Raw genomic sequence first — 15,514 nt, forward strand, 5'->3', positions numbered from 1 at the left:
CGGGACCGCCGGGAACCGAACTCCGGCAGCAACGTTCCGCAGGGTGGGGAAAGCGCCCTCGTGGCAGGAGGCTGGAAAGCTGACCGCCGGAGAGCGGAAGCGGGACCAGGTCCCGAGTTGTACTGTCCGTCCTGCGCAGCCACCTGGGCTCGGGCGCCTTCCCACCGCGAGCAGGCGTTTCTGCTGCGGCTTTTCGGCGGGAGGGATTCTGCTCCGGTTCGCTCACTTTCTGCGCCCGTCGGAGGCCGGTGGCAGCACAACACCGCGTCCTGGCCAAAGGACAAGTGGGTCTGGAGGGACTGGACGGAAATGCACCCCAGCCCCGGAGACCCAGGTTAAAAGGTATGCAAGATAGATAGGGTTGATGGTGGGGACCCGATGCCTGGTACAATAAACGTTGGTTTACTTCCGAGAAAGTGAAAGCCCCAAAGGAGAACATTATCTTCCCATTCCCGGGTTCACCATTGGCTGCGGCCACTCATTCGTCCACGCACACATTCATTTGGCAAGCTTTTACCAACCACCTGTTACATGCTGGGCCCTATCAACACATAGCTGTCCCTGCTCCGTGCACGGCTTGCTCCCTTACATCCAGCAGGTCTCTACAGATGTCATCTCAGTGATGCCTCTCTTTCCTAATCACTAAAACCGCTCACCCCGCTTTATTTTTCCTCCATGGCACTACGCCGATTAATTTACATATGAGGTTCGTCTCCTCCACTGAAAGGTAAACCCCACGACAGTGGGAATTTTTCTTTGTTTAACCAGTGGCTACAAATGATAGCGCAGTCACTCAAATATTTTGGGGATGGATAAATGGGAATATGCAGTACTCCTACAGACTCCAGTTATCTCAAACTAAATGAAGTGAAAGATAAAAAAGCTAGAGGCAACGTCTCCACTGAAATAGGATCACATCACAAACAAAATACCTTTGACAACTGTTTTATAAAACAGGATTTCCAGGGGCACCTGGGTGGCTTAGTTGGTTAAAGCGTCCAACTTTGACTCAGGTCATAATCTAACAGATCGTGAGTTCGAGCCCCAGGTCGGACTCTCTGCTGTCAGCACAGAGCCTGCTTCAGATCCTCTGTCTCCCTCTCTTTCAAAAACAAACATTAAAGTAATAATAATAATAATAACAATAATAATATAATAAATACATAAAATGGGACTTCCACAGTTCTGAAAACCAACCCTGAGGGAAAAGGCCTTCTTGCATTTGCATTTGGCGCTCCACTTACTAATTTTCAGATCCTTAGATGCTTTCCAAGCCTGTTTCCGTATTTCCAAAATGAGGATTAGGATAACACCAAAAGTAAGGGCTGTTTTGAGAATAGATGAGATAGACCACATACAGGGCTTAGCAGAGTGACAGTGTTCAACAAATGGTAGTTTCTTTTATTATTTAGCAGGCCCTTAGTGTAATAGAGGAAGAGGAACAGTTTCTAAAAGCAGTGATCTAGTTTTTGATTCCACCAATGAGGGCCTTGCACAAATCACTTAATTCTTCCTAAATTTATTTCCCACATGCATAAACCACATACTTGAGTGAAAAAAAACTCAATTTTCTCCAAATGAAAAAATACTTAAGATGTTTACAATGGGGGCGCCTGGGTGGCGCAGTCGGTTAAGCGTCCGACTTCAGCCAGGTCACGATCTCGCGGTCCGTGAGTTCGAGCCCCGCGTCAGGCTCTGGGCTGATGGCTCAGAGCCTGGAGCCTGTTTCCGATTCTGTGTCTCCCTCTCTCTCTGCCCCTCCCCCGTTCATGCTCTGCCTCTCTCTGTCCCAAAAATAAATAAACGTTGAAAAAAAAAAAATTTAAAAAAAAAAAAAAAAAAAGATGTTTACAATGAATCATCAAAGAAACCACACAAAGAAAGCTAATATTGGGTTCCTACTTATGATCCTCAAGTTTATAAACCTAAGAAGTGACAATTTGGGGTGCCTGGGTGGCTCAGTCGGTTAAGCATCCAACTCTTGATTTCGACTCAGGTCACGATCTCACATGGTTGTTCATGAGTTCAAGCCCCACATCGGGTTGTCGCTGACAGCGTGGAGCCTGCTTGGGATTCTCTCTCCCCCCCTGCTCTCTCTCTGTCCCTCCCCCATTCACTTGTGTAATCACTAGGGCTCTCTCAAATTAAATAAACAAACATTAAAAAAAAGTGACAGACATTTATCAGGCATGATAACTCAGAAAACATGAACGTGCGTCATTTGAAATATGAATAGAAAGCTGGTACTTTAACAAATGTTATTTAAGCATTAATATGAAACAGAATACTAAGACTGTTTTTAAAAAGAATTGTTTATTTACTGAACCTGGGGCAGATTAGATACACAACCAATTTTAAATGTACATCTTTTAATTCAATTTTGAAGTGTTTTCACACACACCCAAAAAAAAAAAAAAACAAAAACTTGGAGTTGCAACAGCTGTCTTAAGGTAAAATACAGTCACCCTAAAACTGTTGCAGTATTTTCACCCAAGGTTGAAAAATTGTTTATCCTGAACACGAAAACCTGTAACAAATTTAAATTAATTATATAAAACTCGTTACTTGTAGTTTTCCCCTTGCAAAGATCCAAAAAAAATGTACAAGTAACTAACATACATCAGTCACAACATAATCCTGGATCACCCCCACACCACAACCAGATGCGCCTTTAATTTTAAACCCATCATCAGAGACCAAGAGAAAGTCATGTCATTTTATACAAAACAAAATTCACATGTGCCAAAAAATAGAGACCCAAGAAAAACAAAAAATTCTAGTACTGACAGTGATGTTCAGTACCCTAATTAAACAGTGGCCAAAATGCCACTGATCAAAAATAAAATAGTGGCTGTATATCACTGCAATGAAATCCAAGAGGCTTTAACCCTTTGGCATCAAAAATCCAGATTTTTCCAATTGCATGAATGCACACTTCCTATATGCCAAGAGTGGAGAAAGTGGGTGTGCCAGCACAGAAAGAAAAGAGCTACCATTTGCTGCAACACCCAGAGAACTGGCTTCAGGAGAGACTTCTTACAAGGTTAGGCAGAAACCAAAAATGGTTATTAGCTGCTTGTGTCATCAACCTAATTGGAGGTGATTGAGTCCTAGGTTCAAAATACAAATTTAGGGGGGGGAACACGTTGTTGGGGAAGTCTTATCTTCAAAGCAGAAACAAAACAGACAGGTATAAAAGTAACAACCTGGTAACACCCCAGTCAGAGCGCTGCCAACGGGCTGAGTGGAAAATGTCAAGATTCAGACTTGTTTCTCCTAAGGACTCAACAAAATGAATCTTTAATGACTTGAACTGCAGGTAAGGGATCCAAAGTCATTTTAGTGAAGTACTATCCGTAAAGTACTTGTCTGAACAAACTGCATTTTATCATGAAAACAAAAGGAAAACAGATGTAACAGGGACTATATGCCTGTATTTCACTTACAGTGTTTGAGTTCTGAAAGGCCTATATAATGGAGGCAGAATTCAAATAAGAAATTATGCCAATCAAGTGTCAAATTTTCACTATAACTTTCCTAAAAAGGTGTTTTCCCCCAATATCTATTAATCACAAAGAAACATAAGCTGTGAATGTACAGTTCTGAAAATAAAAATGTAGAAACTAATGACATTATTATGACCAAGATGTTTGGTAAACAGTGAATTATGATTTTGAGATCATCAGGAAAAGGCTTTTTAAACAACCCTCCGGACTTCAAAAAATCTCTTCAGGTAGTAGATCTGTCCCAATGTCATGGCAACTAGAACAAGAGCTTCAAAGAAGGACCAAAGGACCACTCTGCTGTTTGTGTTGTCGTTGACTGTGAGGACAAACAAACAAACAAAATTTAACACCAAAAAAAAAAAAAAAAAAAAGAAAAAAAAGGCATAAGCATCATAAATCATCCTAGTCTTTAGGGAAGGAATATTTTGCACACCATTCAGAGTACTCTAAGTATTTTTGTCTTTTGTCCCCAAGCAACTCAACAAACTTAGAAGCAGAAAATTTTAGATTTAAATGGGACCTTAAGGATTCGTGGGGTATGGTCAAGCCTGTTCCGCTTATCTATGGGGAACAGAGGGGAAAAGTGACTTGCCCAAGTGACTTTAACCTCTAGGGTTAAAACCCAATACAACCTTCTTTCTCCCTCCCATTAAAATATTCCTACATTATAATCCTTTTTGCTGAATCAGAAAACAGACTTAAAAAAAGCTAAGAGATTATTTCAAGATCATACAGTTACCCAAAAAGCACTACCTACCAAGTCAAAATGTGTCAAAGTGACTTTTTCCTTAAACACGTATTTAACAAATATTGAGCATCAATGATGCACTTGGCAGCTGTTCCAGATGCAGGAGGTTTCTCAGTCTCATGGAACACTACTAGCAGTTACTACCAACCTGGAACCAGTTTCATGATTTACCCCACTCTTAAGCTAAGGATCTCATCCTTAAAGTAACAGCCATGACCACTCTTTATTCATTTATTCTGAAGCTCAATCTATGTCATATTCTTTCACATTTTCCATCAAATTCTACAGCCCTAATTGTTTTTAATTACTAGGCAGTTTCTGATTTTTCTACAAATGGCCAATACTAAAAACAATTATAATTAGCAAGACAGTAACGGTATAAATCAGCTGAGTGGGGCGCCTGGGTGGCGCAGTCGGTTAAGCGTCCCGACTTCAGCCAGGTCACGATCTTGGGGTCTGTGAGTTCGAGCCCCACGTCAGGCTCTGGGCTGATGGCTCAGAGCCTGGAGCCTGTTTCCGATTCTGTGTCTCCCTCTCTCTCTGCCCCTCCCCCGTTCATGCTCTGTCTCTCTCTGTCCCAAAAATAAATAAACGTTGAAAAAAAAAAAAAATTAAATCAGCTGAATGAGTGCATGTTTTTAGATATATGTGTATCATTTGTAAAACACTGACTAAAATTAAAATAGCTAGTGGACTAACAATCCCTCAAAAAGAAGTGAAAAGCAATGGACAAGTTCCCGAAAAGATAACTTAGCTACTAAAAAGTGTGGCTTTTTTCCCCCAGAGTAAGAAAAGACACACACCCAAAAACATTATTAACTAGAACTCTAAAAAATCACCCAAGCTAAAATTTTAGTACTAACCATGGCATGAAGTTTACTTCTGCTGAAGACTTAGTAACCAATAACTAGCATACCTGTGAATGACTAGCTTTTCAAGATTTGTGTCTGAAAGGGGAATGGCTGAATCAACACTTCAAAATATTAACCAATCATGTAAAAAGAAGTATTTCTCTCTCCCTTCACTTCACTTAGAAAAGTGTGTATGTAAGACACTGTCCTCACACTACTCACACATCTGCTAGACCTAGAAGATCTGTTATTATCACAACACTGTAGTAGGGGAAAAAAAAAAAGTCTCATTACATTCATTTCTAAGGAGCAAGTGCTACAGGGAGATGTACAAAAACCAAACAACATCATGGGAACTATTTGATTTGCAAAAATAAACAGAATGCTAAAATTATATTTGTCAAACAAACACAGGAGCATCTCCGCGCAAATAAGGTGTGAAAGAATAAGGCTAGATGTCTTCTACAGACCAGAAGGCAGATGCTCCCTCTGGCTGCCGTGTTCCCAAGAACTTCCCATAACCTTGAAGCCATCAGGTCTGAACTGGTTAAAACAAAAAGCAATGAAAGCTCTTGGACCTCAGACTCTGCTCAGTGTCCTTCTCATCCCAGAATGGGCTGGCCCCTGGTGGTCAGCAAGGTACTCAACAAATAGGTCCCTGCCTGGTGAGGGCGAAAAGGTGGTGATCCCAGAGGAACAGATTATGAGTGGAGGCAAAGAGAAGGAATCATGGTGGAAGAGGCAGGGGTGCATGTACACAAGCCTTGGCCCACCTCACGCCCCAATCCATATCAGCGAAAACAGGGGCTCCATATCAGCGAGAACAGGGGCTCTCACTTTTCCAGCCTGTTGTGGTTTTTCATTACTTTCCCATACAAGGGCAAAGTGTGTGCTCTAGGTCCTGAAGGCTCATTTCCGTATGTGGCAAGGAGAGATGTAAGAGGGAAGGGGGAACATAAACCACACCTTCAAGAGGTTCAGCCTGTGCCCACTATCCCTTAGAGTCACTCTTCTCTCCACTCCCTACCCCAACCTCGAACAGACTCCTGACATAAAGCACTTTGCATTCACAGACAAGCTTGCTCCCGTGCAGTCTACCCCCAAGAACTATTTGGAGGATAAAAAAACACCGAACCATAGATGTGGACCTGGATCTAAGATATGGTATCTGGTCTGTGTGTCAATACGGTACCTCTTAATTTTACATGCAAAAGCACAGCATAGTGCCTAAGGCTACATCATGGGCTTTTGCGACTAAACATGGGGTTCCTTCCAGCCATCACTGCTTCCACAGACAAATATACTCCCCGTCCCCAGTTTACAAATTTAAGAACCCAAGCCGAGCTTCACCTGGTGGCTGCCTAGATTCACATTTTAGTGCTATTTTATCTAAATTAAACGTTCCATGTTAGGGAAAAAAGCTAACTCTCAGCATATAATAATAATATTGGCACAGAAATTTCAAAATATGTGATTAAAAACCAACCATTTCACAGTTTTCTTTTCTGCTTTAGGAAAACTATCACTGAATATTCCTTAGCTGACCATAGATTTTTTTAAAACTCTTAAAAGCTCATGCTAAATCTTCGCAGCATTTTTCACTTTAGATTTAGTGTCCCAATAATAAACTAGTCCAATACAAAGCTCTACAAACATGTACTCAAAGGATACCTTTGCATAGGTACTTTTTTTAAGTCAAGGCTTTAGTAAGATAATGTTTGTAAAACATTCACATGAGGAAAATATAAACAAGCTGTTGAGAAATACACCTTCACAATTTCATGGCCACCAAACACTGCTGCAAAGTGACGGCATTAACTTACTCGCTCTGTGTATCCTCTCCCGGACTTCCATGTACTCCTGTTCGTGTTTCACAGCTGTCATTGCCACTGCCAGCTCATTAATCATTTCTTCTAGCTTGTTCTGGTGAGCTACAGAAAAATTTGAAAACAGATTGGCACATATTTGGCAATCTCCTTTTGAAAAATACTTTTAAAGCAATAGTCCTCAAAATATTCCTTAGAGAAGCCATGTAAAAGAAGGCGTTTAGAAATGGCTCAGACATCACTTTGGACTACTGATGACAATTTAATTCTCAAAGCATTTTTTAAAGTTCATTCCCAGTACAGAAACCTCTTTCAGGGTGGGAAACATACTATGTAATACTTACTAACTAAGGGAGAACAGTTAACCCTAAGAAATCTCCTCTAATGAATTGTTGCTAAGTTCACTATACTGACTGCTAACTGAAGGGGAAAAAAAAAAAAAAAAAAAAAAGATGGGGTGGGGGGGGAGAACAAAATATAAAACAAACAAATTCCTAATAATCCTATAAATAACAATATTTAAACTAAAATAAAAATCTATACCTTAGAATCATATAACTCTAATGTTAAGAGCAATAGCATTAGAATCATATAACTCTAATGTTAATTTAAAAGCGGCATCAAAACAGACTTTTAATCTCAATGAAGCTGAGTGTAGAAAAACCTGAAAACATTCTCGAAAAAATTCACACCAAAACTCAAACATTCTTCCATGAAACTCAAAGCAGTAATTTCACTACAGTGGGGAATGCCAGGCATTGTAAGTGAAAAAACAAGCTCACAACTGCACAAGGTTTAAAATCAGGTATTCTTTTTAGCCAAAAATGAATACAAGGTGAACGGACAGTTCTGAAGAATAAGTGTATGCTTCTAGATAGTGCTACGGTGTGACAATGAACAAAACAGTTAGGAAAAAAGTATATACCACAAGAGAAAATTCCCACCGGAGGGCCCCTCCCATATTAAGGTAGTTAGGTTGGAATCTCCAATCATCCCTCTCTAGCTTCACTTTGAAAGCCCCAAGCATGATGCGACCTTAGGAGCAGGGCTTCTCATGAATGGCACTGTTGACATTTTGGAGCAGAAAATTCTTTGTTGTGGGGGGCCTGTCCAGTGCACTGTAGGATCTTCCATCCAGCCATGAGAATCAAAAATGCCTCCAGATAGGGACACCTGGCTGGCTCAGTTGGTAGAGCATGCGATTCTTGGTTTCAGAATAGGGAATTCAAGCCCCACGCTGGGCATGGAGCCTACTTAAAAAAAAAAAAAAAGTCTCCAGGTATTGCCAAATGTTCCCTTGGGGGGCAAAAACTGTCCCTTGCCTGAGGACCACTCCTTTAGAGTAAGGTTTGATTTCACAGCTTCCATTCGTCAACATTAACAAAAGCAAGGATTTTAAATATTATGTTAAAGGATTATTTAAGAATAATTTAATACTCACATTCCTCAACCAATATTTTCTAAATTTAGAAAGGACCAATTTCCAGAAAATGAACAAGCACAAACCCCTTCAAAACTCCTAATTCTCCTTGGGTTAGCCAAGTTCTACGCCGTAAGTGGCCCCAAAAAGCAAGCACAAGAATTACTAAGTAGTAGGATTCTCTAAATTCTACAAATTTCAAAACCTAACAAATACTTTATTTTTTTAATGTTTATTTATTTTTGAGAGAGAGAGAGAGAGCATGAGCATAAGAGGGAGAGAGGGAGGGAGAGAGGGGGAGAGAGAGAGAGAGAGAGAGAGAGAGAGAGAGCATGAGCATAAGGGGGGGGAGAGGGAGAGGGGGAGGGGGGGAGGGAGGGAGGGAGGGAGAGAGGGAGAGGGAGAGGGAGAGAGAGAGAGAGAGAGAGAGGGATAGGGAGAGGGAGAGAGAGAGAGGGAGAGAGAGAGAGAGAGACAGGGAGAGGGAGAGGGAGAGGGAGGGAGGGAGGGAGGGAGGGAGAGAGGGAGAGAGAGAGAGAGAGAGAGAGAGAGAGAGAGAGAGAGAGAGAAAGAGAATCTGAAGCAGGCTCCAGGCTCTGAGCTGTCAGCACAGAACCTGACATGGGGCTCGAACTCACAAACCGTGAGATCATGACCTGAGCTGAAGTTGGACACTTAACTGAGCCACCCAGGCACCCCAACAAATAACTTCTTTATGATGTAAGTACCCTACAAACTGCTTAATATCTAAAACAAATATTATCATGTTAACACTATGAAATGTGTTGCACTGCTAGTTTCCACAAATCCTGATGTACACCGTGCCCCCTCCCCTCCAAAAATCCAAATGTGCTGGTTCTTGGTAACCAATTCCTCCAAAAGACTCAATTCAGGGTTTGTTGCTGGTCAGTAGAGAAATATAAATCAATCTAACTGCAACATATGGCTGAAAGAGCCTTTCTCACCATATCTAGACACAGTTTCTAGAACTGGAATTCATGTCCAACCAAATTTCAAGTTAGAAAACTATAATGTAAAAACAAGCCAACGAAGTACTCCCTAAAAGTCAACAGCACCATTTGCCATTAGCTATGTTTAATTAAGACTTTTACTCCTCCAGTTACAATTGAATCTTTTCACCCTCAACATTCATCTGAAAGAAACAAAGTATGATGTTACTACTAAAATGTCAATCCCTATATTTCCAATGCCGTTAATTTAAAATGACCTAACCTGTACCTCCCATCATCCAAGTAAAAACCACAGAAAACAATCAGTCTAAAACTCTAATTAGTTGTAGGGGTTTTGTAATTAAGAGAAAAAACACTCTCATGCGAACAAACAGGTTAGAATGAAGGAAAGCAGAAATTAGCAGCAAACAAAATACGCAAAAAGACAGGATGCTGCCAAAAGACAATCTACCTACCATCCCAGGTATCTCCACCACCTAAAGAAAAGTGTAAAATATAAACACACACAAAAATAAAACAACAAAATTTAACCAAACTAGTCATGTATAAATGAACAATAAACAACAATGTATATACCAGGATTAGCAAATCCACACAACCACCTAAAGCACACATAACCTACATGCTTACAAAAGCACAGAATGACTAAGAAAAGTTGCAAGAGACCGTTGTAAAGAACTGAAATACAAAATTCCAGAAAATTATTTTTGTTAAGTAGGAGTCCTGGAGAAATAAAAAAGTATGTATCACAAAAGCTTTTGGTTTTAAAGACAGTGAATGAGCCTAGAATAAGAAATCAAAATAAACACTCCATTCAGATGAATAAAAACGTACACAATGTTAATTCTTAGAACGTGATAGAAGTCTTCTGAATGTTCATCTCACCTTCTGTCTCCATGTCTTGTCCTTTGGGGGCCTCCCCAATATCAATGGTGAACATCACTATTTTTGGAGTCATAGTAGACATCCTATTGCTGAAACAAAACTTGTATGTTCCATCCATGTGAGCAGCAAATGTGTATTTCCCACTGGACTCTCGGTCTCCTTTATAAATTCCTTTATTATCAGGCCCTGTAATCTGGAGGCAGGAAAGAAATGCACATCACAAAAGATTTAAAACCATACTTCTCCGTAAGTGGTGTCGTTGGCAGTAGGATATTTCCTAAGAAAATTTAACTTTCACTTAGTGACAGTAATGTCTTTGGGCTGCGGTCTCGCACTTATGAAACAAAGCTGGACTCGATGGCTCTCCAAAGCACCTTTCAATTCTGAGTACGTACGTTTCATCTGTCCAACCTAAACATCAACTCCTCAGAAACAGAATAGCACCTTACATGTTGTCTCCAACTGGCCTGTATCACCAACACACATGCAAACTCAACTACGAACACCAAAACATGACAAAATATCTTTAAAACTAAAAAATCTGAGCAAGCTACATTTCTAGGTTTCCCTAAATGATTGCTGCAAACCAGTGTAGGAATCTGCTTTATCTGAGATGCCAGAAGGCTTAAGAAAACGACTAGACTGGAAATTAAGGGACCCATGTTCTCATCCATCTGCTACACATCAGCGGTTAGGCTTTGGTCACCCTAGTTCCTCTTAGAAAGCGTGCAAAATCTGGAGACTGGAATAACTGACCTTTAACATCTTAACTAATTTTATCAGTCACTCCTTCCACTACCCCCTTATTTTTGGACTTCACTTCTTACTGTGTCGTTTGTGCCCAACTCTGCTGTTCACTGCCAGATGGAAAATCCTAGAACCCAATTAATCATGCTAACAGTGAACTTAAGTATTACTTACATCTGGTTTCCTAAATAAATAAAACGCGAAACATTCTTTTGGTTTAAAAAAAAAGGGGGGGGTATAGGAGGAAATTCGGGGACCGCTAGTTTCCTAAAATAATTTCCTGTTTTCTCCAGATACTTTATCTGTAATCATCACGCCTAAAATGAATGACCCAACTCCAGCTTTCCCCTAGTCAGAGACGGCAGAAGGGGGTATCTGGAAGTCTGCATGAAAATAGGTTCAATACTGAAGCTGTTTCTATGAAAAATAAAGAAATGCACAACGCAAACGTCTGCCTAGCCTCCGTCAGTGGCATTCGCTTTACTTTTTCCAACACTAATCCGTAACACGACGGAATGCAGCTGCAGACCCAATGAGAACGGCCCTCGGCTAGCCGCGACAGATTAAGCGTCTCCTGGGCCCGGAGCTGACACGCGGCGCCTGGTCGACGAAGCTCAGCGACAGGTTCCACGGGGAACCCGCCGTCCAAACTGAGAACGCAAAGCAACTAAGCAACGGCTCCGTATCCGCGGGGCATCCCGGGGCACGGAATCCCGGCGGGCCGCGGGGGAAAGGGCCGTTAGGGGGTCGCCCGGGCGGAGGCCAGACGGCGGCCCGGGCCCCTCCCAGCGCTCGGACAGCGGCCTCCACGCCCCGCGCCCCCGCAGACCCAGCGCCGGCCCCAGCGCCTCCAAACCCCGAACCGCCGCGCGACCCCGCCTCGGCCGCGGGCAGCGCGCCCGCACCTCCACGTCGATGTCCAGGAAGCCGCCCTCGGCCACCTCGAAGATGAGGCCCATCTTGGTGCCCGAGGTGACCCGCTCGAAGAAGCACTCCTCGGCATGCGCGTCGATGCTGACGAAGTAGCCCGAAGCCGTGGCCAGAAGAGCGGCCAGGAGCACCAGCAGCTCGGCGAGCGTCACCATGGTGGGGCTGGGGCCGAAGCCAGGACCGGGACCGCGGCCTCCAGAGCCGCCGCCGCCACCGCCACCGCTGCCTCTTCAGCCGCCGCCGCCTCTGCTCCGCCCCTTCCGGCTGCGCCGCCCGAGGGGGCTGATGCGGGCGCCGTGGATTGGCGGGCGCCGGCAGCTGCCACGTAACGGACGCACGGCGGCCGCGGAGGGACAAGGCGGCTCCGCGCACCCCGAGCCTGGATGGTGGCTCTGAAAGGCCAAACATCGTTGTCCCCAGCATCATCCCTTTCGCGCGCAGGCTAAGTTTCACGTGGACCACACCAGAAAGCGACAGTATCAGGAAACCTCCCGCGCCCAGTGCGACGCCCTAAGATTGTCTAAAGAGATGGCGAAAACTTTGGAGGCAGCAACAGAAGTAAGAAGTAAAGGGAGATGGGGGCTGACGCCAAGAGCTTCGAGATTCTCTGTTGCCTTCCCCTTGCCACCAGGGACTCGCCAACAAACTCCAAACGAGTCCCCAGTTTTCCACCAGTTTGATGCAGTTCAGATGACTGTTAACCCCCTAGATGACGTCGGGATCATTTCCATCTAATTGTTTTGCTGTTGTTTAAGATTTTATTTTTTTAACTTTTTTTAATGTTTATTTTTTGTTTTTGAGAGAGACAGCATGGGCAGGGAAGGGGCGGGGGACACAGCATCCGAAGCAGGCTCCAGGCTCTAAGCTGTCCGCACAGAGCCCAATGTGGGGCTCAACCTCACGACCGCGAGATCATGACGCGAGCCGAAGTCCCACGCTTAACCGACTGAGCCACCCAGGTGCCCCAGATTTTATTTTTTTAGGTAAACTATGCACCCAACATGGGGCTTGAACTCACAACCCAGAGATCAAGAGTGGCACGTTCTTTGGGCTAAACCAGCCAGGTGCCCTACCACCTAATTGTTAAAACAAAAAACACACCGACCATCGCACTGACACGTGCGACCGCTCCCATTTAAGGGAAGAAATGATACTCTCTGATTCGAAGAAGCCTCCTCCCCCTTTTCCCAAAAAAAAAAAAAAAACCCACGTCGGCTTGCATACCAGCCCCTTCTCCCCTAACCCCAGAAACCCTTGTCTTGAGTCCTAATTGCGAGAAGGTGCCTTCAGAGCACGAGCTCCCCTTCTCCGTTCTCTGGCCAATGAATGAATTACCTGCCTGCCATCAAATACCGTCTGGTTACTTAGCCAACGGAATTAAGCAGGGAAAGCATTTGCCGCTTGGGAAACACCCTAATCCCACAGAAACCTACCAGAAAGGATGGAGATGGGTGTAGACTGGGAAGGGGCACAAGGGAACTTCCTGGGACTTGGGAAAGTTTTTATATGTTCACATAGTATTTTTATACTTAAGACTAATACACCTTGGGGCGCCTGAGTGGCTCAGTTGGTTAAGCATCTGACTTTGGCTCAGGCCATGATCTCCCTGCTCGTGTTCTGTCTGTCTGTCTGTCTGTCTGTCTCTCTCTCTCTCTCTCTCTCTCTCTCTCTCAAAGGTAAATAAACATTAAAAATAATAATAATAGGGATGCCTGGGTGGCTCAGTCAGTTGAGCGTCCAACTTCAGCTCATGTCATGATCTCACGGTTCCTGAGTTCGAGCCCCGTGTTGGGCTCTATGCTGACAGCTCAGAGCCTGGAACCTGCTCCAGATTCTGTCTCCCTCTCTCTCTGCCCCTCCCCCCACTCATGTTGTCTTTCAAAAATAAATGTTAAAAAAAAATTTAATAATAATAAAGACGACTGCACCTTATTTTACTGTATGCAAAGCATACTTCAACTACAAAAATATTTTTTACCTGGTTCAAATCCTCCAAAATTGGAATTCTGTCAGTTTCCCAAAGTGCTCCTGCCACATCACGCCCCCTCAGAGCTCTTGCAAGCTGCTAGGACAATTTTCTGCACTTTGCTGCCAGATCATCCCTCAAAACCCAACCCAAATGTCACCTTTTTTCTTCTCTCGAATGTCCCTAGACATAACCTCTGCCACATAGCAGCCCTGTCTTCTGTGTTGGTGATGCAGATGCGTGCAACTGGGCTACGGTTATTTGCCAGTCTGCGGCACTCCTGTGGCACAGTCTTGGCACGTGTATGCTGTGCTCGCAGAGCCTATCCCGGGGCCACAAAAGACCCCATTCATGACACTAGGTGGAGTGTGCTGACCTCCCTGGCGCTGGGGAGACCTGGCTGCTTACTCCAGTTTTGCACATAGCTGTGTGACCTTCATTATGTCCCATCAGCTTTGAGCTTCAGTTTCCTCGCTTGTAAAAGGGGGAGGACACCATGTCCATCACGCGCCTTGCTCATCTAGTGAAGTTATTAAGAGGATCAGATGGCATCCCGTATGTGAAGGTGCTGTGCAAATTTGAGGGATTTTTTTCTTTTTCTTTTTCTTTTTCTTTTTCTTTTTCTTTTTCTTTTTCTTTCTCTTTCTCTTTCTCTTTTTCTTTTTCTTTCTCTTTTTCTTTTTCTTCTTCTTTTTCTTCTTTTTCTTTTTCTTTTTAGGGATTATTTCTTGAAAGACCATCAGGCAATAGGGGGCAGTAGTGGCCCAATATCCAGTTTCCCCGCTTCAGGTGTCAAAAAACAGGTGCAGGGCTTCCTTGACTGAACTCAAGAGCTCTAGTGATGTCCCCTGACTCCCCGCTCTCCGGACTGTGTCAAAGGCCCTGCTGTGCTGGCAGGTCAGTTCTGTTGTGTTATTCTGGGAGCCCAGAGCCTGTTCCCTCCAGCCTCACTAACCCACTTATATGCCTCTCTTTCTCTGTATTGAAGTTCTTCCTGCTTATAATACCTACAGTAGTTTCCTATTAAAATGGATTAAACTGGGGCGCCTGGGTGTCTCAGTCGGTTAAGCAACCGACTTCGACTCAGGCCATGATCTCACCATTCCTGAGTTCGAGCCCCGTGTCAGGCTCTGTGCTGACAGCTCAGAGCCTAGAGCCCGTTTGTGTCTCCCTCTCTCTCTCTGCCCCTCCACTCCCCACACTGTATCTCTCTCTCCAAAAAAAATAAACATTAAAAAAAATTTTTTTAATGAATTAAACTGAAACAGGTTTTTTGACTTCCCAAGCAACCGAACTATATAGAAAAGTGCCAAGAACAATTCTGTTTTTATCTAGAAATTAAATACATTAATTTTCACTTTCAAACTGATGAAATATTCTAATTCCACTTACCAGGGACTTAAAATGTGGACATTTATCATCTTGGTGGACCACCCTGAATTATATATCGTTGGATTTTATAAAGTAAATCAGGGGACCCAAATTCAAATGCCTTCAGGGATCAGGCAGTTTATATGAATGAGTGAAGGCACCCCAGCTTAAGGCAATGGGGAGTAGGGAGGAGTGTGGCAAATTGGAGCATAGATGCTGTATCTAAATACACTTGGCTCCAGTGTTTGAAGACACAGAGGTGGCCAAACCAAAAATGCAGCCAGAAGTCATCT

The 15,514-nt window shown here is 43.5% G+C and overlaps 1 protein-coding gene and 1 long non-coding RNA gene across 3 annotated transcripts; one reads left to right on the top strand and one right to left on the bottom strand.

Moving 5' to 3' along the window:
• The first annotated feature begins 30 nt into the window (after positions 1–30).
• On the top strand, positions 31–11,402 carry LOC123588132. The gene is made up of 2 exons (XR_006707719.1): positions 31–342; positions 11,248–11,402. It is a non-coding gene; the product is annotated as an uncharacterized LOC123588132 (long non-coding RNA).
• Positions 2,295–12,144, bottom strand: TMED2 (transmembrane p24 trafficking protein 2). Of its 2 annotated transcripts, XM_045458444.1 has the most exons (5): positions 11,860–12,144; positions 10,208–10,400; positions 9,778–9,798; positions 6,929–7,036; positions 2,295–3,822 (listed from the first exon to the last, which is right to left on the bottom strand). In XM_045458444.1, exons 1-5 carry the CDS (start codon positions 12,037–12,039, stop codon positions 3,698–3,700), a joined length of 627 nt encoding a protein of 208 aa, XP_045314400.1. In that variant the 5' UTR covers positions 12,040–12,144; the 3' UTR covers positions 2,295–3,697. The 2 variants fall into 2 exon arrangements, with proteins under 2 accessions (XP_045314400.1, XP_045314401.1); XM_045458445.1 differs by lacking the exon at positions 9,778–9,798 and having other exon boundaries at positions 11,860–12,040.
• Positions 12,145–15,514: the final 3,370 nt, after the last annotated feature.

This window comes from Leopardus geoffroyi, chromosome D3, assembly GCF_018350155.1.
Source record: "Leopardus geoffroyi isolate Oge1 chromosome D3, O.geoffroyi_Oge1_pat1.0, whole genome shotgun sequence".
Taxonomy (NCBI): domain Eukaryota; kingdom Metazoa; phylum Chordata; class Mammalia; order Carnivora; family Felidae; genus Leopardus; species Leopardus geoffroyi.

Coding starts and splice junctions, on each gene's coding strand:
- TMED2 (XM_045458444.1), bottom strand. CDS start 12,039: ATGGTGACGCTCGCCGAGCTGCTGGTGCTCCTGGCCGCTCTTCTGGCC. Junction 10,401..11,859: donor TCCTGGACATCGACGTGGAG/GTGCGGGCGCGC, acceptor TCCTGCCTCCAG/ATTACAGGGCCTGATAATAA. Junction 9,799..10,207: donor ACAAGACATGGAGACAGAAG/GTGAGATGAACA, acceptor ACTTTTCTTTAG/GTGGTGGAGATACCTGGGAT.